At 47.2% G+C, this 27,300-nt stretch overlaps 1 protein-coding gene across 8 annotated transcripts in view; it reads left to right on the top strand.

Annotated features, from left to right (window-relative positions):
- Nucleotides 1-27,300, top strand: part of DNPEP (aspartyl aminopeptidase) — a 1,185,204-nt gene that overhangs the window by 819,203 nt on the left and 338,701 nt on the right. For all 8 annotated transcript variants that reach the window (XM_078679177.1, XM_078679176.1, XM_078679182.1 and 5 more), the window contains one exon: nucleotides 10,918-11,008. In XM_078679177.1, coding sequence (XP_078535303.1) covers nucleotides 10,918-11,008 — 91 coding nt within the window. The remainder of the gene's footprint in view (nucleotides 1-10,917; nucleotides 11,009-27,300) is intronic.

The following is a 27,300-nucleotide window of genomic DNA, read 5'->3' as shown; positions in this document are numbered from 1 at the left end:
GCACTAATGGCTAGACAGCCCACGCGGGACGACTCGTCCCTGATTTCCCTGATGTCATGGAATGTCAGGGGTCTAAACGACACGAGGAAGCGCAGACAGGTCTTCAACTATTTGGGCAGGCATAACGTTGACATTGTGTTTCTTCAAGAAACACACCTGAGCCCGGCAGGGTCCCAGCTCCTGGCCAGAAGCTGGGGTTCGCACCGCTTCTTTTCGGACTTTAGCAGATACTCAAGGGGGGTGGCCATCTTGGTCCATAAGCGAATACCCTTCATACTGCGCTCCACGATAGGGGACCCGGAGGGTTCGTTACTTGGTGGTGACGGGCTCCCTATTTCATCAGACGGTTACCCTGGTAAATGTATATGGCCCCAATACTGACACCCCTGCCTTCTTTCAAGACCTACAGACGAAGCTAACCACGATAGCCGCTGGCCAGATACTTGTCGGTGGGGATTTTAATTTACTCCTTACTCCCACACGTGACTGGACCTCAGCTGCAGCGGACGCTAGGACGCACTCCAGACAAGTCCTAGTTGACATATGTGATACCTATTCCCTCATAGACATCGAAGCTAGGCTACACGGTGAGACCCCGGAGTACACACACCATTCCAGCTTCCATAACACTTGGACGAGACTAGATTACTGGCTGCTCTCCCCCGGGGTGGCTGAGTGGGTGACATCACATACTACATTACCGCGTACATTGTCGGACCACTCCCCGGTGGCGTTACGCCTGGGTATTCCAAGACCTGGCGGCTTTGAACGGCAATGGCGATTCCCCGGTAAGGCCCTCGCTGACACGGTATTCACTGAAACAATCCGAACTGCCATCATTGATTATTTTGAGCTCAACACTGGGTCAGTAGAAACACACACAACTTTGTGGGAGGGATTTAAGGCCACTATCGGGGGGGTATGCATTGCTACACATGTGGGTGTCCTGCGCTCTATTAGGTCCACACTTACCCGCCTTGAGAATGATATCCGAACGTTGGAAGACGACCAGCTCCGGAACCCCTGTGAGGCACACGAGACGCGCCGCCTTTCCCTGCTGCTGGAGTTCCGGGAAGAGGCTGATAGGGAGCTACGATTCCTAGCCACACAACACTCGGCGCGGCAATACGGGGAGGGAGACAGACCCGGGAGGCTGCTTGCGCACCTACTTCGCCCTCCGCGACAAGCACAATACATAACGGGAATAACTGCCCCGGATGGAACACTACTACACACCACCCCTGAAATCTGCCACACCTTCTTATCCTACTATACTGCACTCTATTCCTCATCCATTGCCGCTGACCTAAGTGATCAACGCTCTTACCTCGACGAAATTGCATTGGTCTTTCTGGAAAGACACATGCAAGAGTTCCTCGCCCACCCGATAACAGTCGACTCAGTAGTGGAAGCCATAGACGCCCTACGAGGCTCAGCTGCTCCTGGTTTAGATGGCTTCTCAGCCGATTTTTACAAGGCTTACAAGGAGGAACTGGTGCCGGAGTTGATAGAAGTCTATGCTGAAGCTCTAGAGACGGGTGTCTTACCCCCCACGTTTTGGGAAGCGGTAATCATATTACTCCCGAAGCCCGGAAAAGACCCGACCCTCTGTGGCTCTTACAGGCCTCTTTCGCTATTGAACACAGACTATAAAATCTTGGCAAAAATAGTGGCCACACGGCTGGCCCTCTTAATGGAATTCATCATATCCCCTGCCCAGTCTGGGTTCGTGCCACATCGATCCACCTCGTTGAATCTGCGTACATTATTCGCAGTGATTCACCGGGTGGACCCCAGCACTCCGGCGGCCGCCGTGCTTTTAGACGCTGTAAAAGCTTTCGACTCCCTTGAATGGCCCTTTTTCCTATCAATTATGAGACGCATGGGCATGCCGGAGTGTTTTGTCTTGTTTGCTATATACTAAGCCTACGGCTCGTATACGCCTGAATGGCACCATCACGGAGGCATTCTCCCTATCCGGAGGCACGAGACAGGGGTGTCCATTGTCCCCCTTGTTATTCATATTGGCGATGGACCCACTGGTCCGTCACTTTCAGGAAAACCACATCTTTCGCGGCCTACAATTCCGCACAGGTCCTCTGCTTGCGTCGCTATATGCGGATGATTTAATACTTTATGTCCGTGCACCTTCCGTAAACTTGACACCGCTACTAGCGGAAATTACGCGGTTTGGCACTTACTCCGGACTGCGCATGAACTGGCACAAATCCCTCATTTTCCCGCTGACTGCCGTCACTACGCCCTGGGACTGTGAGTACCCACTGGAGTGGTGTGCGGATTCGGTGAAATACTTGGGTATACACGTCCATCTCAACACTGTGGACATTATTCGGCTCAACTATGGAAGAGCACTAGATTTTCTGGAAGATAACATTGACAAATGGCTACGGCTGCCGCTATCTATGGTGGGACGCATTGCCATAGTGAAAATGGTGGTACTGCCCCGGTTTTTGTACTTATTTAACAACATTCCAATACCTCTGACTAAGATTTTTTTCACACAGCTGCGAACGTTGCTGCTACGGTTGATATGGGGAAACAAAATCCCTCGAGTCACGTGGCACATTTTTACCCTGCCCTATGAGAGGTGGCCTGGGGGTGCCTGATTTTTATCTGTACTTTTTGGCAGCACAATGTTCCTTCGCATATCCCTGGTTCCACCCAGATGCGCGCATACTATACTTGAAACCAGAGGCGGATCTGGTACTACCACACTCCTTGGCTACACTGCTCCCGAAGGGATTCCCAAGCGACCCCCAAGATATCCAAACAGTATCTTCCACATGCTGGGCGTGGGAGAAACTCCGGAGGCTACTAAAACTGGATATACTCTACTCCCCACTCCTCCCTCTCCCTAATGCACACTGGCTCCCAATCACTGGTGAAACGGTGGTACGTACTACACTCTCCAAGTTCGGCTTAAATACAGTGGCTGACCTGTTCCCAGACGGACATGCCTTTAGTCTGACGGAGGACCCCCGCTTCCTGGATCGCAACTTTATGGACTCCTTTGTACTGTCCCGACTGCGATCCTTGTTGCGGGCTACATTTCCCACCTTCCCGCTGGCTCCAGAGGAGGCGCAACCTCTGACTACTATCATCCAACATCCCTCAGGGGCACATATGGTTACTAAAATTTACAGACTTAGCGTCGCAGCCACTCCCGCAGCTGATGCGAAGGTCCGACTGGCGTGGAAAAAAGATCTGGGGAAGCCGATCTCAGATGTAGAATGGGCTCAGTGCTGCGCTGTACCAAAAAAAGTGTCATTAAACAGCAGGCACAAACTCATTCACTTCAAATTCTTGAGGCGTTTGTACCACACCCCTGCATTGGCCCATAGGATAGACCCCTCTCGCTCCCCTAATTGCCCAAAGTGTAAGGCTGTGGATGCTGATTTTGCACATTTATCATGGACCTGCCCCAGATTACGTGACTACTGGCTACAGATACACACCACATTTGGTAAAATACTAGGTGTCCCTCTGGCTCCAACCCCTGAAATTGCATTGTTGGGCTATGTGACGAACTTTCCACAGGCAGTTCGTAGACTCGCAACGCTGGGCTTCTTGTTGGCTAAGAGGGAGGTGGCCTTGCTTTGGTGCTCCGGGAGAAGCCCGACTGTGAAATCCTGGCTGAAGAGCTTGGCCTCCTGTAATGTTAATTGTGTTGAATACTCCTCCACCATCCCTACCTCATCTAGGCCCTTGGACATATGGGGACCGTACCGCAATTACATTGCTAAGCTCACGGCGGAGCGTCAGGCGCAATTGGACAATCAACTGTACCCAGAAGGAGTGGGCTTGCACGCGATGTTGTCACACTTTATACGCTGTTACTGAGTACTAAATGTATATGTCGGGTGGGAATGTTATTGAGACCGGGGCTCTTTGATGTCTGTGATTCGTTGCCGTGGACGACCCCCTTCCTTTTTGGTTTAACATTTGTTACTGTACTGAGGGCTGTCGAACTTGATGTCTTGCATTGTAAGATGGTGTGTGCTTTTTACATTGCTGATGGTTTATGTGCGATGCTTCTGAAAATGACAAAGTAAAAAAAAAAAAAAAAAAAACCTCTATATGCATCCACTGGCGGAGATTGTTGCCCCCTTTGCGATTCATAGTCACGTCGATGACACCCAGTTAGTGGTGGCTCTGAACCAGGCCGACCACATGCCTCTGGATCTCCACGGCTGCCTTGAGGAAGTCACTAAGTGGATGAGTCTATCCCGCTTACAACTTAACGGCGACAAAACTGAGCTCATGCTACTGGGCAACCAGCTATATTTCAAACCCAACACTATGTGGCCCGCTTGTATGGGATTATTACCCATCCTAAAAACAAATATAACAAGCATTTGCAATGCAATAGGTCTCGCATTATTAAAGTTAGAGCTATTGGCATTGTAAATGGCAATGCCATTTATTTATGTTTTTGTTTTTAAACATTTACAATGCTAATAGCTTAGCCCCTTCGCTGCGGGGGTAACTCCCCCGCTGTGCTGGGGGAGAGGGGGGCGCGCACAGCGCTCCCATGCTCATGACGAGCTGAGCTCGTCATGAGCTACAGTGCTCCTGTGCTCATGACGAGTTCAGCTCGTCACAGGTGCATTGGTTCCCGTGGAACGCTCAGCACAGCAGGGGAATTCTCCCCGCACCTGAGCGTTCCATGGCCCATGACGAGCTGAGCTCGTCATGAGCACCGGAGCACCGTGCCTCATGACGAGCTCAGCTAGTCATGAGCATGGAAAATGTTAAACTCTCGCAAAAATGAGACCTATTGCATTGCAAATGCTTGTTTAAAGGACGCACCAAACACTACTTCCCCAACCTACCAACCTTCAGCTATAGGACAAAACTGCAAGCTTATCTTAACAAGTCCATACCTGAATACATCGTGCTTCGAAGAGCAGCACATGCGCTGCTCAGGAACGACCTTAAAAGTGTCTGTTTTAATAGCATTATACAATATGGTCGGGTATACAGGGAAGAGCCGATTCTGCAGCTAGGATGGCTAGAATGTTCAGGCAGTGTTGGATAGTTGTCAGGGGCTATTCATCCGTTGCCTTTTAGAGCATAAAGAACATTGTTTTCTGCTCCTAAAAAATGTAATAGGTGTCAGTTATAAAGGGCTTTTATGTTAAGCGCTACACATGGAACATTGTTTAATGTAATGGATACCTAGTGTTAAGTGGTCCTTTTTTTCAGTGACTTTGTGTGCATGCGTGTGTATGTATGTGTGCGTGCGTGCGTGTTTATGTGTTTGGGTTTGTTTGTGTGTGGGTGTGTTTGTATGTGTTTGTGTGTGTATTTATTTATGTATTTGTGTGTGTGTGTGTGTGTGTTTTTCTCTGCAGATTATAGGTTCACATCTCTGCTGGGCAGCCTCTGCCTTTCATCCTTTGGTGTCATTGTCCCTCTGACACGTTATTGGTTTTACACGAGGAGGGACTTAATACCACTCAATCTTTAAAATCATTTCAAATGATGACTAATCGTCATGGTTACTTATTTGCTAGGGAATCACTTTAAAATATAATGGCCTAAATCTGCCAAATGATGAGAAATGGCACTGTACCATTAAAAGTACTGCGTTCTTGTTAAGAAATGTTAGTACTGTTAATCAAAAGTATACCAGGCTTCTTGAAACGAGCCGACTGCAAGATGGCTGTGCTATGATAGCTTCTTAAACTTAACTGTACCTGTCAAACTGCCTCATATCACGTAGCCCCATCACCTATCCTCTCACAATGTCAGTGAAGTGCACCTCCATTTTATTAGTACTGATAGCGCAGGACATATTCCTGGGCATACTTAAAGCTCCTAAATTACAAAAATATAGGAAGTAACTTGCCCCTCTAACCCTTAAAGCCAGAATTAGATAAAATCCCTGTGCAGTTTCTTGCTTTCTATTCCACAGTATTGTGACAGGAAAAGCATCGCCAAGAATGTGAAATGTCTTTGTTTGTGTTTTGGTGACACAAACCCGTATGTCTCGGGTTTGCAGTGCTCCAATAGGGCTCCCAGGGGGGGCATGTTTGCGCTCTCTCCAGGCACTGTCACTTAAAATTAAAAATTAATAATGGCCAAATCAGCACGTGGCTGTAAGGGATGGATTGACTGGTCGATTTGAAGGTTTCGAGGCCACGCTGCGGGCCCACACAACTTGCCCTTTCACTTACTACTGGGAAACGAACAAAGGGATTAGTGAGGAAGTCGCAACTGCCACACAGAATGCCAGAAAAATGACAAGAGAATGTGAAAGCCATTTTCTGGGTTGTGGGATATATATGCGTTTCCGTGGTAACTCCTGTTTGTTTACAATAACACCACTCAAAGCCCCTTCGCATACAAGCAATGGTGGATTTGCTCCCACCTTCTTAAGATGGTTAAATGTCTTTATTAGAACACCAGAAAACATGGTTACAAAAAGAAACAAGCCATTTACTGTATACAACAGTGCCTCGAAAGAGAGACGCATGGTCTCGCTGACTCGAACCTAAAAATAAGTGACCTATACTGAAAAAACAGTGACTCGACTATCGAAAAAGATAGTGACTCGAATTCAGTATTTCAACTCAAGGAAACTCCTTTTACAAGAAGCATTAGTTCGGAAAGTTATTCAATCCTTGCACTGTGAACACAAATGCTACAGGTAGTCAAACTATTTACTTGACTGGTAAAAGAGACTATGCAATGGCCGAACAATGCATAAGCTTAGAAGCAACTCGGATGCCCTTATAGGCTGCAGTAACACACTCAGACTACAAAGCGCATGCAGCTGAATAATGCAAAAGGGTGTGTGCTGATGTCCTTGTTTGTTTTCGAATGCACCCGTTATTGTTATGTTCGCATGTGATTTGTAACACACTCATCCCACAGCACGAATCAGAGTATAGATTATTAGTGACTGACAACAGATCTGCAGAGATTTGAATGGCTCGGCCCACATATGCCCCTGCATACTAATAATGTTCGGGAAGAGAAACTTCGAGGTATGCATACCGCCTGATGTATGTACACTCATGTCCCAGTCACATTCCCTGATGACATTCCACAGAGCCAACTCCCTCCTTCGCTTAGGTCGGTCGCCCTTCGCTGTCTGCCCCTAGCCCGCCCCCTATCCGAGAAACCTGCAGAACAATCGACTTAGGCTGAGCCTTGTAGCCCCACAATGAGGGGGTCTTTACCTGGTCTATGGGCAGCTGCACGGCGTTGCTGAATGGCTGCAGGAGCGTGGACCCATTGGTGGTCGCCCTAGCGCTTGGGAGCGCTTTATCTTGCCCCTAGCTCTTCAGATCGCTTTTCTGTGGCCTAGCGCTTCGTAGCACCTTATTTCTGCCCTTCTAAGCGCTTGGGAGCGCTTGATGTCCTGCTAGCGCTTGGGAGCGCTATTGATCCCAGCCGGTGCCCACCCGGCGTTATTTGCCCCTTTTTATTAATCTAAGCGAGCGAGTGCCCACCTCGCTTTATATTTTCGAGGGTGCCCCCAGTTATCACCGCCGTCGGGCCTGGGATTCCAGAGGAGATGCTGTGCCCGCCTCCCTGCTCGGGCCGCGCTGCCATTGGCGGACCCCTGAGGCAGGAAGCCAGGCAACCGGAGAGAAGACGTGGGCCGGGCCAGAAGAGAGAAGGAAGTCCCGCCTGCTGCAGGGCTATGATTGGCTGCCCGCCGGGATGGAGCAAAGAGGCCGAGTCCTCCCGCGGCCCGGGGCTCCCGTGAGCTAGGGAGAGCCCCGGGGCCGCCCCACCTTGAGTCCCGGTCCCGAGATGGGGGACCGGGTGAACAGAGGCGCTGTCGGGCGGGGCTCCCAGGGATCGGGAGAGCCCCGCTACCGCCGCCCCAAGTGAACAGAGGCGCTGTCGGGCGGGGCTCCCAGGGATCGGGAGAGCCCCGCTACCGCCGCCCCAGAGAAGAGAAATCCTGCGTAGCCGGTGAGTGGGGTCCGTTGCTGGTGTGTGTGTGTGTATGTGTGCGATGGCGGGGGGAGGGGAGTCTTTGTATGTGTGCATGCGTGCATGTGTGTAGGTGCGCTGGTGTGTGTGTGGGGGGTGTCTGTGCGTGTGGGTGGGCTATTGTGTGTGTAGGTGCGGCGGCGACGGGGGTGTGTGTGTGTGCCTGTGTATGCGTGTGGCTGTGTATGCGTGTGGCTGTGTATGTGCGCATGCCTGTGTATGTGCGCATGCGTGAGTGTGGGTGCGCGTGCACGCAGTCAAATCCAGCTCCAGAGAAGCGCGTGGCACCCTCTTGTCCCTCATTCCCCCGAGACAGGCAACATTAAGTCTCCAGCCTGGACGCATCCTTCGGATGCTAATTCCAGGCGAGACCTAAAAAGCCTGGGTTTCTGGCTGGACCAAGGCCTTTCATTCAAAGTTGAAGACAGGAAAACCACTGCTCTTTGCTTTGGCTGGCTAAGAATGATTCGCAAAGTTCTGCCACTACTGCCGGACCAAGCTAAAAAAAAAGTGGGGTCTAGGCACTCATCCTATCCAGGATAGATTATGGTAACATCCTGTATTTGGGCGCCCCCAACCATGTCGTCTCTAAACTACAGATTGTGCAGAACTCAGCTGCAAGGGAACCCAGAACCGATGTTCAGAAAAAACGGCACTACGCATGCTACATTGGCTGCGGTACAGGAAAGAATCAACTTCAATGCCCTGTGTGTTTCCCACAAGTCCATAGGTGGAAATAGGCCTCCTATCATTAAATCTATGATCTGCCATTACAAAGCAAACAGAAGCCTTAGCTCGGATGAGCTGTACCTTGCAGTGGTCAGGAAGGCCAGAAGTGGAGGGCGGCGTTTTTCGTACAATGCTTCCAAACTGTGGAACAGTCTGCCGCTGTGAGTTGGCCTAACGGCTAAGGCGCTCGCCCTCGGACCTGGGGATCTGGGTTTGAGTCTCGGTAACGATGCCAAACATCCTGTGATCCTCAGCAAATCACTTAATCTCCCCGTGCCTAACAAAAATGAATGTGTGTCCTCATGTAATGTAACTGGTGCTATGTAAAGCGCTCTGATAACCGATTCGTTCGGTTTAAGTTCGCGCTATATAAAACTCTGCAAAAAAAATAAAAAATAAAAACACCAAGTCTTTTGTATACAACTCAAAACCTGGCTCTTTCCAAAGAAGGTAGGCCCTACTCTAGTGTCCACACAGCGCTGGGAAGCTTCCGGGTAGCCATGCGCTTTAAACCAAAACCCTTCTATTCTATTCTTACTCTCTTTACTGTGCTTTAAGTAACATTGCCTTCTTAGGTTCTGTGCCCTACATACAGTGTCCCTTACTCTCTTTACTGTACTTTAAGTAACATTGCCTTCTTAGGTTCTGCGCCCTACATACAGTGTCCCTTACTCTCTTTACTGTTCTTTAAGTAACATTGCCTTCTTAGGTTCTGCGCCCTACATACAGTGTCCCTTACTCTCTTTACTGTGCTTTAAGTAACATTGCCTTCTTAGGTTCTGCGCCTTACATACAGTGTCCCTTACTCTCTTTACTGTGCTTTAAGTAACATTGCCTTCTTCGGTTCTGCGACCTACATACAGTGTCCCTTACTCTCTTTACTGTTCTTTAAGTAACATTGCCTTTTTAGGTTCTGCGCCCTACATATAGTGTCCCTTACTCTCTTTACTGTACTTTAAGTAACATTGCCTTCTTAGGTTCTGCGCCTTACATACAGTGTCCCTTACTCTCTTTACTGTACTTTAAGTAACATTGCCTTCTTAGGTTCTGCGCCTTACATACAGTGTCCCTTACTCTCTTTACTGTGCTTTAAGTAACATTGCCTTCTTAGGTTCTGCGCCTTACATACAGTGTCCCTTACTCTCTTTACTGTGCTTTAAGTAACATTGCCTTCTTCGGTTCTGCGACCTACATACAGTGTCCCTTACTCTCTTTACTGTGCTTTAAGTAACATTGCCTTCTTCGGTTCTGCGCCTTACATACAGTGTCCCTTACTCTCTTTACTGTGCTTTAAGTAACATTGCCTTCTTCGGTTCTGTGCCCTACATACAGTGTCCCTTACTCTCTTTACTGTGCTTTAAGTAACATTGCCTTCTTAGGTTCTGCGCCTTACATACAGTGTCCCTTACTCTCTTTACTGTGCTTTAAGTAACATTGCCTTCTTAGGTTCTGCGCCTTACATACAGTGTCCCTTACTCTCTTTACTGTGCTTTAAGTAACATTGCCTTCTTAGGTTCTGCGCCTTACATACAGTGTCCCTTACTCTCTTTACTGTGCTTTAAGTAACATTGCCTTCTTAGGTTCTGCGCCTTACATACAGTGTCCCTTACTCTTTTTACTGTGCTTTAAGTAACATTGCCTTCTTCGGTTCTGCGACCTACATACAGTGTCCCTTACTCTCTTTACTGTGCTTTAAGTAACATTGCCTTCTTCGGTTCTGCGCCCTACATACAGTGTCCCTTACTCTCTTTACTGTGCTTTAAGTAACATTGCTTTCTCAGGTTCTGTGCCCTACATATTTTCTCTTACTCTCTCTTCCTCATCTTTAAGTAAGACGTACTTCTTAGGCTCTGCTCTCTGACATGCAGTGGCCCTTGCTCTCTCTTCTTCAGATTTAAATAACACAGCCTCGTTAGTTTCTTCTCCCTGGCATGCAGTGCCCCTTGCTCTCTCTCCCTCAGGTTCAAGTAACCTTGATTTATTGAGTTTTGCTCCCTGGCAGTGTCCCTGCTCTCTGTTCCTCAGATTGAAGTAATTTGTATGTCTTCTCCCCAGAAAGGTACAGGGTATGGGGTTATGATTCCTGGCATCAATTATTATTTTGTTTCTTTGTCACATTGAAGTAACTTTGATGACTTGGGTTCTGCTCCATGGCCTGCTGAACCCTTGCTTTCTGTTCTTAGGAGTGAAGTAACATTGATTTCTTCTCCTCAGGCCGCCGCAGGAAGAGGTTCGAAGGATGCTGTCCGCGGGGCTGCTAAAGAGTTCCTGAAGTTTCTAAACCGTGGTCTTTCACCTTATCATGGTAAGTGTCTGAACACAGTTTTCTAGATCTCCCATTCCAGTACCTTCTGTTAATAAGTTACCCGAAGCTGTAATTCCCTTCTCCTTACCATTGTGTTAACTTATAAATCCAGGCTTCTCCTGTCTTTGACCCTTTCTGGCCCGTGCTCTCTTATGCAGCAGTTGTGCAGTCAGTGATCATTGTTCAGCCTTGTCTGTGCTGCCTCCACACCCAGCAGTCTCTTGCACCCTTTCACTAGAGGCAAGTTTCCCCAGCACTTAACCTCTCGCTCGCTGCTCCCGACAATATGCTTTTTCTAATGGGCCTTACCCCCGTCTCCCTGCTCCCAACAGACCACACCATCGTCAGCATGGAGTGCAACAGCATATGCTACATCGAATTAACATTACGCTTTTGTTAGAAATGGGATTTCTGGTTGGCTAAGGCTTGCGCCAAAGCCAGGCAGAAACCACCACTCTAGTCAGGGCAAGGGAGTTACATGCCAAAGATCGTCCCTGCTCACCCCCTTGGTAGCTTGGCACGAGCAGTCAGGCTTATCCCGGAGGCAATGTGTAAAGCGTTTGCACAACACACTCGCACAGCAGCAACACACTAGGTACACCACAAAGAGTAACTCCACACAAGGTTATATATAAAAATAGCCTTTATATTACCATAAACACATTAGATTTTAATCACACAGATACACTGTGCCAACTGGCACTGGGCAGAATTTACAGGGGATTATATACACAGGACAGGGCCACTGTCAGAATCAGCACTTTGTAGGAATAGCACTTTGTAGGAATAGTACTTAGAATATAGAATATTTGTAGCACCAAATAACAAGTGTAGAACACAACCAGTAACCACTGGTAAAAGGTAGGTACACACTACGCAATCCTAACCACCTTAGGCATATATCACGCAGGGAACCATGAACCCACTAGTGTGGTAAATAAATAATTAATTACCGGTACTATTTTTCAGGATACTCATACAAATAGATAGCTCAATAAATAAGAGTCAAGATACGAGGTAGCTAGAGTTGACAGGCTTTAATTAAGCATAAAGGACTGGAACAGGACAGCCTGTACGGGAATAGGATGGCAGGGCCCGGCAGCTGCCGGGGCAGGATCTGGGAATGGCTAGCAAACTTTAATAACAGTGCACAATATTTATAGTTAAACAAATACATTGAATTCAATACAGTAGGCGTAGCAGTAGGCGGAGTTTGTAGCAGTCGCGAAAGATAAGGCATAAAGTGGGTGTAACGAGGTGTGTACAGGGCGTATACATAGACATGTGATGCAAACGTAACAGAATATGTCATAAACGGGGCGGAAACATGGAGGGGGCTACCTGAGCAGCTGGGACCTCTAACCTAGTGGTGCGCGCAAACTGGCAATGACGTGTTACTAGAGAGAACTGGGGGGCTCTGACTTCTGTGCTAGAAGAGGAGACGAAAGTCTGGAGGGTCAGAGCGACATGTACCTAAAGCCTATCTAGTATCTAGTGTTTAGAGAACATGTTGATAGAATCCAAAAGTTATCAGGGCAAAGGCTAACAGACATTAAGACTGATGCATGCATAATCCTATATGTAGTGTGTGTGCGAGGAATATTCTATGAATATTAATACAGCATTTCTCTTACATGGAGACATAAAGGCTAGACCATGACGGAAACTATTGATGCGATTCAGTAGCTTAGGAATGCAGAGAAGGAGGGCTGGACTGATAACTAGAAACATAACATACTCTTGGCAGACTAAGAGGCAGAGCCAGGCCGAGCCGGGCACTGTGAGGCATGGAAGTAAGCTAAGGGTCAGGGATACAGGTGGGGGCTGTATCGCTCCTCAGTGAGGGTTTCAGGAAACAGGAGCTGAATCTGAGTCTGGGCCCTTTTGAGGCCTAGAAACGGGGACAATTCAATGAATTAACGTGCACACTGTAAAATGTGGCAACGTAGCTTTACATAGGCCTGATATTCGTTGTATTCACGAGGACTGGAAACTGGCATACTAGAGATGGACACAACTGTAATGGCGTCTTTAATCGATCAGAGGGGAATACATGCATATCGATCATGCACATATGGCATAACATGGGGAACACGTAGGCACATATAACATAGCAAAATTTACTTTTCCACATTCCCTCCTTGTGCCCTACGTTTCCATCAGGAAACATCTATATTCATGATACCATCTATCATTTCATATAGCATCATTTGCTCGTCTCGAATTGTCTTGGAACGGGACTTAGGACTAGGAATACAAGAGGTAGCACAAATGCCGCAAATCGCAGGGCCACATTGTATACAGAGGCAGCAACTGAATATGATCGCTACTGCAATACCTAGAAATGACAATACTTTCCATCCCCAGGCAGATAGGATATCCCAGAGCCAACCGGACCATGTCCAGGTGCCTGGGTTCTGGTGTAACTGATGGGCAATTTTATGAAGTCTGGTTATAGCTGAATAAACAGACGGCGCGTTATTAGGAATGAAAATGCAGCAACTAGATCCGATGACTCTACATGCTCCTCCTCTATCGGCCAGTATGACGTCAAGAACGAGACGATTTTGGAGCACGACAAATCTCATAGCAGATTGCTCTTCAGTTAAGTTACCTAGAGCAGAAGTAGTCTCATTCACTACTGCTTCAAGGGTTCTGGTTAGTCTACGTATTAACTTACTATTCTGGACAGGTCCTATAAAGAAGAAGAAACCTTTATTAAAATCTTGATATTGTTCTAGAGTAGTTTCAGTTTGATCGACAATTGGGGACTCGATCTCCCTTCTATGTCTGACGTGTACTAGATGTGTATTTCTATGATAATCAGATGGGGCTAGAAAAACTGGTGGCAGTAGGAAGGCAATGTAACATGTTCCATCCCAATCGAGGGGCAGACGAACATATGCGGTCTGACCACAAACAAAATAAGAATGACGTGAAGCTTTGAAAATAGATTTCCCACTGTCACTATACTCGACAGTAGTAGTACAATCACTATGTCCTACATGTGCGGAACCATTATTTCGGACACATAATTCGCCTTTGACTGGTAGTACTGAAATAGCAGGTAACTCTGGAGTAGTATCAGACTGAACATTCAGGACCATAAAATTCGAAGAATAATTACCTAAATCATATACTTCATTTTCTAGATCTAACCCTGTTCTATGGGAGAGACCTTGCTTGTCTGGAAAACATGTTCTATTCAGAAGGGACATATCATTGGAGGATGACGTTAACGTGGACCATGCTCCACACGAACCATTATGTGAAAACGGATAAGGAAAGAGTGGCAGAACTCCCTTCGGTGTCTGGAAAGGGGGGAGTCGACCACACACCCAACAATTAGTAGCATTGCTGGTCTGGTGTGAATAGTGTAACATTCTTATAAATGTATTATTTCTCATAGCAAGACGATAGGATAACTCGTGAGGAGGCAGATCACTAAATGTGTGCTCTACTGTAACATTAGAAGACTTATTTACATGAGGAATTGGAAAACATAAATGCAATGCATAACTTGTGCAGGTAACCATCAAACTTAGAAACAATAGAAAACTTAGAAAAACGATACATCGGATAGAGTTTTGACTAACTCTCTCACTATGGGGGTCTATCTCATACATGTCAGATACCTGTCTAACCGTTTCACCCGAGGGGGACTTAGACAATTAAACTGGCTGACTTATTTTACTAGACCGGAGCTTGGATTTATACTCCTGCTGCGGAGTTTTTTCTAACAGGGAGGGCTTGATTTCAAAGTCAGTAGCGGGACAGTCCTTGAGAATAGGGCAGTCTTTCGAAATGGAACAATCCTTTGAAAAAGTTTGAGTTCGTAATCCATGGAACTTCTTGATGTGGGACAGGTGGACCCACCCCTTACGGCCTTCCAACTTCACGGCCGTACGGGTGGTCAAGAGGACTAGTTGAGGTTGCTTCCAGCGGGGCTCCAGCGGACTTGAACGATCAAAATTCCGGACCAAAACGAGATCCCCGGGGATGACCTCATGCGGTTTCACTTCAGTGTTGTCTGGAAATGCGGCGGCATCCTGTGAACGACAAGAGTGTAGGGCAGACATCAAGGAAGCTAGGTAATCTGTCAGCATATTACTTGAAACATCTGTAATACTGCGGGGTCTAGGTGTTCCCCACATGTTTGGGGGGCGGCCGAATACGACCTCATAAGGAGACAGACCTGATCTGGAGTGTGCAACCATTCGCATGAAGAATAGAGCAACTGGCAGGGCAACTAGCCAGTCTACACCTTTCTCTTTACATGTCTTAGCAATACGCATTTTCAGGGTTTGATTATGTCTCTCTACGAGACCTGCTGCTTCAGGATGGCGCACACAATGGAACTTCCACTGGTACCCTAACAAAAGGGAAACATGCTTCATGAGCTCAGATGAGAATGGCTGGCCGTTATCAGAATACACGACCCTAGGGAGTCCATAACGGGGGAAGAATTCACGAACCAGCTGCTTGGCAGTGGTCGCGGCTGTGTAGTCTGGAACTGGATATGCTTCTGTCCACCTGGACAAAGCGCATACAACTACAAGGACATACTTGAAACCTCGACATCGTTCCATCTGAATATAATCCATCTGGAGGACTTCAAAAGGGTGGTCAGGGGGTTGGAATCCACCTTGTTCCACCGGGACACTTTTACCTGGATTGAACTGGCAACATATCATACAGGTACGGACTTTCTGCTTGGCTGCAGCTCGTAAGTGCTTGTTGAACCAAAGGTTCTGGATACTGTCTAACATAGCTTTTTCTCCTAGATGTGTTGGACTATGTGCGGTATTGATAATGACTTGAACCATAGAGTCGGGGAGAAACCATGTGGCTTTTCCCTTCGTCAACCATCCCTGATCTGTCTGGACCCCTCCTTGTTCGGACCATTTCTTAATTTCTTCAGGAGTAGCATGTAACTGTATGTCTATGACATCTTGTGTAGGGTCCTTAACTGTCATACATGTAGTCTGTTCTGGAATGAATGTCTGTGTCTTGTTAACTGGAATGTCTGGTGTCTGAGCTGTAAGCTTGGCTGTTCGATCTGCTAGATCATTACCTTGGGAAATGATGTCAGTAACTTTCGTATGTGCCTTACACTTCATGATAGCGATAGCTGTCGGTAAATGTATTGCATCTAACAGAGCTTGAATGAGGAGACCATGCTGAATCTTGGTTCCATGAGAAGTCATGAAACCTCTTTCCTGCCAGAGCACTCCGAAGTCGTGTACAACTCCGAATGCGTAACGTGAATCTGTATATATGTTTACTTTCAGGTTCTTGGCACGTATGCAGGCTTGGGTCAGAGCGACTAGCTCTGCTGCTTGAGCAGACAGGGTGTCAATACGGTGTGTTTCAATAACTTCGGTGTCAGTAGTCACTGCATACGCGGCTACTAGTTCTCCTGTACTGGTTCTCATACATGAACCATCCACATAAAGTGTCAGGTCGGGATCAGGTAATGCAATGTCTGTCAGGTCTTGTCTTGGCTTAGTCATAATATTAATGACTTCCACGCAGTCATGTGTGGCAGGATTTGAAGTAACTGATGGTAACAGGGTAGCAGGATTTAGAACGTTGCAGCGTCTGATTTCTATGTGTGGCTGGAACAGTGTCAGTTCATAACCTGTTAAACGTGCAATGGTCAAGTGCTGTGTCTGTGTTCGGTTTAAAAGAACTTCCACGGAGTGTGGAACTTGTACTGTCAGGGAGTGTCCTAATACTATGGAATCACTTTGTCTGATAGCTAGAGCTGTAGCTGCAACTGACTTGAGGCACGCAGGCAGAGCCTGGGCTACTGGATCTAGTGTGCTCGAAAAATAAGCACAAGGCTTGTATTGTCCTGCTTGATCTTGTGTGAGAACAGATAATGCAGTACCATTACGTTCTGTGACAAAAAGTGTAAAAGGCTTACTGTAGTTCGGTGTAGCTAGAACAGGTGCTTGGCATAAGGCTTTCTTTAATTCATTAAAACTAAGTGTATGTTCCTGGGTCCAAGGGAGGACAGTCGATACGGCTGCCTCCTGTGTCGTTAACTGTATCAGTGGCTTGGCTAGAAATGCGTACTGAGGAATCCATTGTCTGCAGTAAGAAGTAAGGCCAATAAAAGCACGTACCTCCTTCTGTGTCTTGGGCTGTGGAAGACTCGCTATTAACTGGATACGGTCTGGTGTCAACTGCCTACCCCACTTGGACAGTAAGTGGCCTAAGTAGATCACTTGCTGGACACAGAATTGAAGCTTCGAAGGGGACACCTTGTGCCCCATCTCGGCTAGGAAATACAGAACTGTAAGTGATGCTCGCTCGCAAGCACGCTCAGAACGGGCTGTGATTAGTAGATCATCGACATACTGGAGCAGGGCAGTGTCTGTTGGCATGTGAATATTGTCTAGTTGTCGTTTAAGTGCTTGACTGTAGATACTAGGACTTTCTGTGAAACCTTGAGGAGCTCGTGTGAATTTATAGCTCCTTCCATTTAAACAAAAACCGAAAAGGTACTGGCTGTCTGGATGAATCGGAACACTGAAAAATGCATTCTTGAGGTCTATTACCGTAAAAAATGTAGCTTCAGAATCAATAGCTGTCAACAGAGATGAAATATCTGGGACTACTGGATACTGGGGTATGATACATTTATTAAGTTCTCGAAGGTCAATCACTAATCGATATACTGGAGGTGCATTTGGATCAGTACGTTTCATGACTGGAATGATAGGAGAATTACATACATTGGAGTCAGTTTCTACAACCACTCCTTGAGCAATGAGCTCGTCAATAATTTTGGATAAGGCTGCTACAGCCTCAGGTGGCAATCTGTACTGTCTGATTCGTGGCAAGACTATACCTTGCTTGAGGGTCACACGATGGGGTGTGATTCGCATAAAACCTACATCAGTTGGACCTTGCGCCCATAAATGCTGCGGTACATTGGACAATCTTGGATCAAAATCACGTAATACATAGTGACCTTTAAAGTCTCTTAAAAACAAGCGTATTCCTTCTGGGGAACAGCAAATAACTGCACCTAATTCTTTCAATGTTTTAATACCTAACAAATTTTCTGGACATGATTTTGTAAGTAACAAATCAGTAGTTCGGGACAATGGACCAACTTCTAGAGTAACTGGCTTTGAAATCTCGTTTACAATAGGCTTTCCTGAAAATCCAAGGGAAACATTTCTAGAGCCTGAGAGCGGAGCCCCTGGAACCTCGTCATGACTGATAGTAGTCCTACTTGCCCCTGTATCAATCAAAAACTTTCTGTCTTTCCCTAATACTTGACTATGTACATAGGGACCCTCTTGATCTACAGGTATCTCGATGAGAGGCAAGCCTACCTCCCTCTCTAGGCTGTTTCATGAATACTGTTGATACTCTGGATACTCTGACTGAGCATACTGGTACATCTGCTGTGTAACGTGCTGTGTTGCAGCGATGGGCTGCGATGCTGGAACTGTCTGTTGTGCATTCTGTGGCTGAGAAGTCTGTGAAACTTGTTCTTGTCTAGGCGGACGTGGTCTTTCTTTAGTTTTACCAGTGGCTATGTTGTGTTTCAGAACTGCACACTCGTTTATAAAATGACCTGGCTGTTTACAATAATTGCATGTCCCTTTAACGGGAGCTGCAGGATGACTGGCTTGATTCGGACCCCTCTTCTGACTGTCTTGAGGAACAGATTGTGCAACTAGTACTTTCATTTTCGTGTCTTTCATACGTCTTCTCTCGTGTTCTTGTTCTTCTCTGATTCTATTCTGGTGATACTGGAGCATCTGGAGCATCTGTGACGGGGTACTAGCTTGCCATGTACTTTCGACTTTCAAAACTCGATTTTTAACTTGTGGACTTGAATTCTCGACTAGTTTAGTAACAAAAAGATGAGGGTATGACTCGCTACCTGTCTTCAAACCACTGTTAATGATAAAACATTTCTCGAATCTAGAATAAAAATCACTAGTGTCTTCATCCTGTTTCTGTTTGCATGCAGAGATTGCATCCCAGTCTTCCTTTTTCGTGGCTAATAACCTAGGCAAAACCTGAATCAATAACTCTGGTAATTCTTTACATTTCTCTCCAAGACCGGTACCTGGTACTCGTATCTTATCTTCAGCTTCTAGAACTGCCCAATCGATCTTTTTCTCTCCCACCTCCCATTCTTTTTCCTTGAGTTTTTCATATACCCCTGCGGGCAACAGGACCTTTAGCATTTTAATAATATCTGGATACGTGTATTCTCCCATACGGAGCATGTCTTTTAATTCTCGATGGAACCCTGCTGGATCTTTGTCGTGACAGGGAATTAATTTCTTCATCTCTAAGAGCTCCTTCTTTGTAATAGGGGTGTAAACAAATACTCGTTGCATTTCACCATCCGTTGTCCTAACTGGATGTACTTCTCGTAACGGATGCTGTCTATCTATGTAAAACGGTTTACTTTCCGGAGGTGAGACGTGAACAAAATGCGGGTTCAGAAACGTTCTATATTTGTGGCGCTGTTCTAGAATGACACTAATTAAATCTGTACCTAAACCTTTCCATTTATACTGGAGTAACTCGTTCAGGACATCATGTAACGGACCTGGATCAGAATGTTGTCCCTCATACAGTGTAATGAGGTGCTGAATCATATACATACCCACCAGTCGCTGCTCGGCTGGGGGCAGTTTCAGAAACATTTGTGCCACTATTTCGTCTGGAAAAGTGGTAGAATCAGTAATCCATCGGACTGCTGATCGGGCTAGTTCTTGTTCATGCATGGTACTAAGTTCACTATAACCGATACGTGATTTCAGAATGTGATCGGTAGCTTGAAATACTTGTTCAAGAGAACCTTGTTCTGGTGCTGGAGGAGGAAAAACTTTCTTGTGTTCTAGACGTGAATGTCGGTCTGGAAATCTAGATTTACCTACATACGCTATTCTGGTAGGATTCTCGTCGTCTACCTCTTCAGTAGAAGAGTCGTTTTCCTTCTCGCTTACTTGTGCTTCTTTACGTTTCTCGTGTAACCTTATTATTTCCTTGCGAATTTTCTTGTACATACTCTCTATACTACTGAGTGTCTTCTGTCTACCCTCGGCTATATTATCACTCCACCTTGTCAGAACTTTCATTTCGGTCGGATCTTTAGTCGGACAATCTTGTTCCCTTACTAAACAATTAATTAGAAACTTTAATAGCATGAGCTGGGTCTCAGCTTTCCTTAGAGACATGATTTCGCCAATACTTTCTGGATCATCCCCTGTACGGATGAAAAGATATATTCTGTCTAGATCTTCTTTCATATTCGGTAGGGTGTCCAAATACTCGGTCACCCGTCTTACGCGCAATGAATATATAACCATATTATCATCGCCTGGGACTGGATCATAACGGCATTCGGTAAGAGCTCGTCTGATATCTGCAACGGACTGATATTTGGGCGTACGCTGTAACGCACGTTCATGTAACTCGACTAACGTTACACGTTTGTGTGGCGGCGGGGTACCAGGAGGACCTCCTCCCGCGGCCCCTAAACTGGAATCGTCGACTGATACTCTTCGTGCTGGCAGAGTGACCGATGTAGCGGGAACTTGTATTATGGGCTGGACCGGGGGTACCGTAGCAGGTGCTGTAACAGGTGCCCCGGTGGCTGGAGGAACAGGAATTACATTATTTACAGGAGCTGGCCGAGCAGGATTTGCATATTCTGGGACTGTGTCGTCCAAATAGGACGAGAGAAAAATATCAGCTGCGGTCGGTTTGTGACGTAGCTTAATCGGAACTAATGGCGGCGGAAAATTACATGGTGCCTCCGGGGTTGCTTTTGGCAAGCCCTCGGCACGAAGAGGATACATACCCTTAATGAGGGCATTTCTCTGTCTGTCTGACTGTTCGGCTTTAACTCGTTCACCTATTTCTATTAATTCCCTTTCTTGGGCTCTTTCAGAGGATTCTCTACTTAATTCTGACTTTCTGATTTCTTTTTCTGTTCTCCTGTGAGATTCTTTGCGCCATAACTCGATGGCATCTTTCTGTGACTGTCTGGATTTCTTTTTCCATAATGCTTCTTCTACTCGCATGATGCACTCGGCATCCCATGTACCTGATACAGGCCATCTATATTTCTCTTCTAGATCTTTAGTATACTCGACCCATAAATCTAGATATAATATGGCACTTATGCCATGTTTATGATACATAAAATGACCTGGACTGTCCCTAGGCGGGACAGGAACTGCTTCCTCGAGCAGACCTTTTCTAGTTTTTAACTGACGTAACTTAGAGAACAGAGGCATGACTAGACTGGAGTCTAGAAACAATACAATACACAATAAACACAATAATTAAAAACAAATCATTCATACCACGACATTGAAAACACATGGAACAACATTTAAAAATAACAATTCGGACAGAATACTACCTGAAATACTGAAAACAGAACACATGGATTTCTCGAGAACAGAACTTACTAGAACAGACTAGATGCACTGCTAAAACAGTACGAAACTTACCGGTCTCATAAAGAGACACGTCAGGACCCGCATCCACCTAGGTGGACACTTCGTGTTGGATCTGTGTACCCAAACCCACGGACCAGAGACAAATTACTTGACCCTGTCTAGATACTACCCCAGCAACGGTACTCACCGGGCAGCAAGAACGGAAAGCCTCGGACTGGACTGAACTGCTACGACGACGGACGGACAAACTTCGGACTTCAGTTACAGGTGGGCCTCCGGATACCTCGGACCTTGGACTCTCGGCTTGGGCTCTGGTCGGGACTCGCCGCGTTCCTCCACCGCCTCGTCTGGACGCTGGACCGCAACCTCCGTCTCCTCCGTGGACCTGAGGGATACTTGAAGCAGAAATATCTGCCGCTGCGCAGGATGGTTCCGTCACGGCTGCAGAGGATCAGGGGGCCTGCGTGGCTTCTCCGGCGCGTGGGGAAAGGGCAAGTCCCTATTCGGGCGCCATTATGTGGTAAATAAATAATTAATTACCGGTACTATTTTTCAGGATACTCATACAAATAGATAGCTCAATAAATAAGAGTCAAGATACGAGGTAGCTAGAGTTGACAGGCTTTAATTAAGCATAAAGGACTGGAACAGGACAGCCTGTACGGGAATAGGATGGCAGGGCCCGGCAGCTGCCGGGGCAGGATCTGGGAATGGCTAGCAAACTTTAATAACAGTGCACAATATTTATAGTTAAACAAATACATTGAATTCAATACAGTAGGCGTAGCAGTAGGCGGAGTTTGTAGCAGTCGCGAAAGATAAGGCATAAAGTGGGTGTAACAAGAGGTGTGTACAGGGCGTATACATAGACATGTGATGCAAACGTAACAGAATATGTCATAAACGGGGCGGAAACATGGAGGGGGCTACCTGAGCAGCTGGGACCTCTAACCTAGTGGTGCGCGCAAACTGGCAATGACTTGTTACTAGAGAGAACTGGGGGGCTCTGACTTCTGTGCTAGAAGAGGAGACGAAAGTCTGGAGGGTCAGAGCGACATGTACCTAAAGCCTATCTAGTATCTAGTGTTTAGAGAACATGTTGATAGAATCCAAAAGTTATCAGGGCAAAGGCTAACAGACATTAAGACTGATGCATGCATAATCCTATATGTAGTGTGTGTGCGAGGAATATTCTATGAATATTAATACAGCATTTCTCTTACATGGAGACATAAAGGCTAGACCATGACGGAAACTATTGATGCGATTCAGTAGCTTAGGAATGCAGAGAAGGAGGGCTGGACTGATAACTAGAAACATAACATACTCTTGGCAGACTAAGAGGCAGAGCCAGGCCGAGCCGGGCACTGTGAGGCATGGAAGTAAGCTAAGGGTCAGGGATACAGGTGGGGGCTGTATCGCTCCTCAGTGAGGGTTTCAGGAAACAGGAGCTGAATCTGAGTCCGGGCCCTTTTGAGGCCTAGAAACGGGGACAATTCAATGAATTAACGTGCACACTGTAAAATGTGGCAACGTAGCTTTACATAGGCCTGATATTCGTTGTATTCACGAGGACTGGAAACTGGCATACTAGAGATGGACACAACTGTAATGGCGTCTTTAATCGATCAGAGGGGAATACATGCATATCGATCATGCACATATGGCATAACATGGGGAACACGTAGGCACATATAACATAGCAAAATTTACTTTTCCACACTAGTATAAACTATACTAGGCAAAACAACCTCCTAAGCATAAGAATTCAGTTAGAGGTATCACGGCATAAAGACATTGCATATTACGCATAAATCACATTAGGCATCAGGTCATCACCAACATGAACACAAATACCATCACCTTGCGTAGAAGTACATTAGATACTGACCCCAAGACCAAATTGGCCTCTCAGGGGCTCAAACGCCCTTTGTCCAAAATGTCAGGGCTGGGCTGCGCAGGCAGCCAAAGAAGAATGCGCAAGGGATTTTAGGGCCTAAACGATGCAGCTGCCCACTAAGTGCTGGCCAGCTGGGGAACTGAGCCTGGGCACCAGCGTGCACCCTGGCTCTCCTCTGGGGCTCTAGATACAAAATGTGGCCAAATACGACGTGGGAGCCACGTAGGCTCTAACCACAAAATGCCCCCACACGTTGGAGCCTCGTGTGCTCTGAAACCAATGTGCCCCAAATCACGTTAGAGCCACGGGGCTTGGAATTGCCAAGAAATGCCCTCCAATCACGTTGGAGCCACGGGCCTCGGAGGAGAAATTATGCCACGCGTTGGAGTCCCCTCCGGGACTCGGAGATAATCAACAGGACAGCCAAGATGTAGCAGCTGCCCTCTGACAAGCCGGGCAGCTGTGAGCGGGGAGCAATGACGATGTGCCCTGAAGGGTTCACCAACCATGTGCGCGTGAGACCCACAGGGCTCTCCTGGTCCCAGTTGCGGCGCTGGTCGGGTTCAGAGGCAGCCCCACTCACCGGGAGCACTGCGGGACTCCAACGCCTCCGTCTCCAGCGCCGGTCACAGGACTCCTCGACCTGCGGTCTCCGCTCTTCGTTGCGGACTGCGCGGGCTGGTGGGCGGCAGGGCCAGGCACCGACCATGTGCATCGGGCCCCCCTCCACCTCACTTCCTCGGCCGCTGCGGCCCTTGCGAGGCTCTCCCCCAACCGGGGAGCTCCGCATCCACGTCCGGCCATAACTCCGCCCCCAACCAGGCAGAAGCCGCTTCACTTCCGGGTCGCGGCTGCAGCGCTCTGTCTCCCCGGGCTGCAGCGGTGAATTCTTCATGTGGGCGCAATGCGGGGTAGGCTCCCGTGGTCAAGCACAAAGTCCCTGGCGGGGTGGGCACCCACTAGGGATATATAAAAAACGGCAAGTAGGCGGGGTAGGCTCCTGCCTCAAGAATACAGAGGTAGGGGAGCTCCACAGTACAGCTCCTCACTGCAGGCCCCACTACTGTCCTCCTGGGAGGCAGAAACACAGTGCTTCAAAACACCAAGGTCTAGCGCTTTCTCAGAGGGAAAAATAAAGCGCTCCCAGGCACTACAAGGCAAAGTCCAGGGAAAGTCTTTAGAAGGTGGGGGGGGGGCAAAGGCTGGGCCCAGGGGCCAGCTCACAGGGCCCTCCAGCAGGGAGGCAGCACCCAGTGGCGGTTCCTCATGACGCTCAGCAGCAGCAGCAGCAGGCCCCCCTCAAGTTAGGATCCAGAGAACATTTTACCTGGGGTCACAGCCACTTTTTATACACATTTTCCCTTTGTTTTCAAGGGTGTAGGGTAGGGGGAAAACCGGACGCAGCTGGTTCTGGAGCTCTTTGTTGTGCTCAGCCCCTCTCCCCATTCACAGGACAGGCTAGGGACATCAGTCGCACCACAGGTCGCGGAGCCAGCATTGTGTAAGGAAGGCCCAGCCCTTTTCAGGTCCCAGGTGCACTCCTCCCTCCCATCAGCATGCAGATCTCTCCATTCACCGCTGGGGCAGACCCATCCTGACTCCTGGAGCCAGGCACACCAGCCAGCTCCAGCCAATCACAAGCCAGACAGTCAATTCACATTTACTACACAGACATGCCAACTTCTAGAAGTGGCACTTCCACACTAGATACAATAAATCCGCGCACATCATCGCGCAGCATTTAATCTCACGAGTTCGCACATACCAAACTCGAGCCTGCACTCCCCACACATCAGGAACTACCATGGACACACATATCCCCCATGCATTCCTATAGGAGGGCAGGCCAATCTCACCCACGCACTCAGAGAGCGCACGCACTTTACACTGGGACACAGTGTTAAATTGCGCAGAAGCCACAAACAACCAACACCAAGTCACATTGAAAAGCAAAAAGTTTGGGGGTGAACCTGCCAAAAGGGCCAAGTCCAACAGCTTTCAAAATCAGGAGGGCATAACTGTTACATGTCAAGTACATAACTGTTAAAACGAGACAGATTGGGATGGAAGGGAGGAGGAATAGCTATTCTTTTCAAAGACTGTTTTACCTGTCTTCCCGAGTCAGGACATAAGCCTGAATTTAGTGCCATATTGCTGTCTCAACAATTCCCCTCCCGCTTGATACATAAGCACTTTCTAGTAATAGATGATTTTAATGTTCATTTTGAAAATCCTGTGGTCAAACATTTGCAAAGTGATATGCAAATGCTGCAGGTAAAACAACGGATCAAAGGACCAACCCACATTGCCGAGCACTCACTTGATCTTCTGTTTTCCAATATAGAAGCTGCTAATGTCTCTGAGGTTACATTCCTTTCCTGGATCAACCACTCGCAAATCTCCTTTTCTTTTAGCCTGATGGCTAAGTTAACCTGCCTGATCACACTTTCAACAGTGACGAAAAGGATGTGGAATTTTATCACCCATAATTTGTTTGCTTCCGACTTCTCTCTAAGTGATCCAAATGCCCCAAGGACACTCCCTGTACAGATAGAGGTGGAACTTCTACATTCTGAGATCCTTAACACACTAGATCAATGTGCCCCCAGGTTAGGAAGAAAAACAAACAGGAAAACACCCTCAGAAAAATGGTATTCGCTAGAACTTAGACTACTAAAAAGAAAATGCAAATCATTGGGACACAAGTGGAGATTGTCTAGAGAAAACAGTGACAGACTGTCATACAAAGGGGAGCTGGAGAGCTATCGTAACGCCCTCAAATGTGCTAAGAAAACCTACTTTGTGAAACAAATAGATGGCAACAGTAATTCACCTAAAGAGATTTACAAAATAGTGAAGGGACTTTGCAAAGCAGCTAGCATGTCCCAATCAATGCCCCCTTCAGTAGATAACTGCGAGAAAATCAAAAACTTCTTTGTCAACAAAATCTACTCCTCTTTCAAAAGCCAACCCACTTCAGATGAGCCAGACTGGGAAACCCTGGCTCTCCACCCCAAAGCATGCTCGGACTTAAGCAACCTTGTTCCCTTCTCGGAAGAGCAGGTCGCGAAAGCGATGACCGAGGTCAAGTCAGGTTCCCCGCTTGACCCATGCCCTCACTTTATCTTTTCTCAGCTCACATTGGTCCTATGCCCTCGTCTAACCCAAATTTTCTATAAATCTCTAGAATCTGTAGTGTTCCCGGATATTTGGAAAGAAGCCATTGTATTCTTGTTACTGAAAATAGCAGGCACGGGAACCCACAGCCCTCAAACTACCCATATCTGTCCAAGGCACTGGAGAGGCTGGTCAAAAGCAACTAGCCAGCTTCTAAGAGACCAATGAGCTCTTGGACCCCTCTCAGACTGGCGTTAGAGCTACAAACAGCACAGAAGCCACTGTACTTGCGGTATTGGATAGCATCAGATCCTTGATGGACTAGGGCAAAGCTGCCGCCCTGATCCTTCTGGACTTGTCGGCGGCTTTCGATACTGAATCTCATGGTCTCCTGCTGAGCATCTTGCACGAAAAGAGACTACACTCTAAAACCCCTCAGTGGTTAAACTCATTTCTACGTAACAGACCACAAAAAGTACAAATGGGCTCCTTCTCTTCTAACTCAAAAACTATTAACTATGGTGTCCCGCAGGGAGCCTCCCAGAGCCCCATCCTTTACAATGCCCAAGCCTCCTCTCTGGCCAAGATCGGCAGAAAATGGCGCTTTAATATCTGCTTTTATGCGGGTGATACGCAGCTGCTGATAGCCTTCAAAGAAAGGCATGAGGATACTAGGAACAACCTTATCAATTGTCTCTCAGAAACGGCGACTAGGATGACGGATGACTGTCTGAAACTAAACAAGGAGAAGTCTGAGATCTTGCCGTTTGGAGGAGCTCACCTAGTTTGGGTTGCTACTTGGGGGCCTTGGTCACTAGGAA

Source organism: Lissotriton helveticus, chromosome 3_1, assembly GCF_964261635.1.
Source record: "Lissotriton helveticus chromosome 3_1, aLisHel1.1, whole genome shotgun sequence".
Lineage (NCBI taxonomy): Eukaryota > Metazoa > Chordata > Amphibia > Caudata > Salamandridae > Lissotriton > Lissotriton helveticus.
The sequence above is the reverse complement of the archived record's forward strand: the minus strand, read 5'-3'. Positions and strand labels throughout refer to the sequence as shown.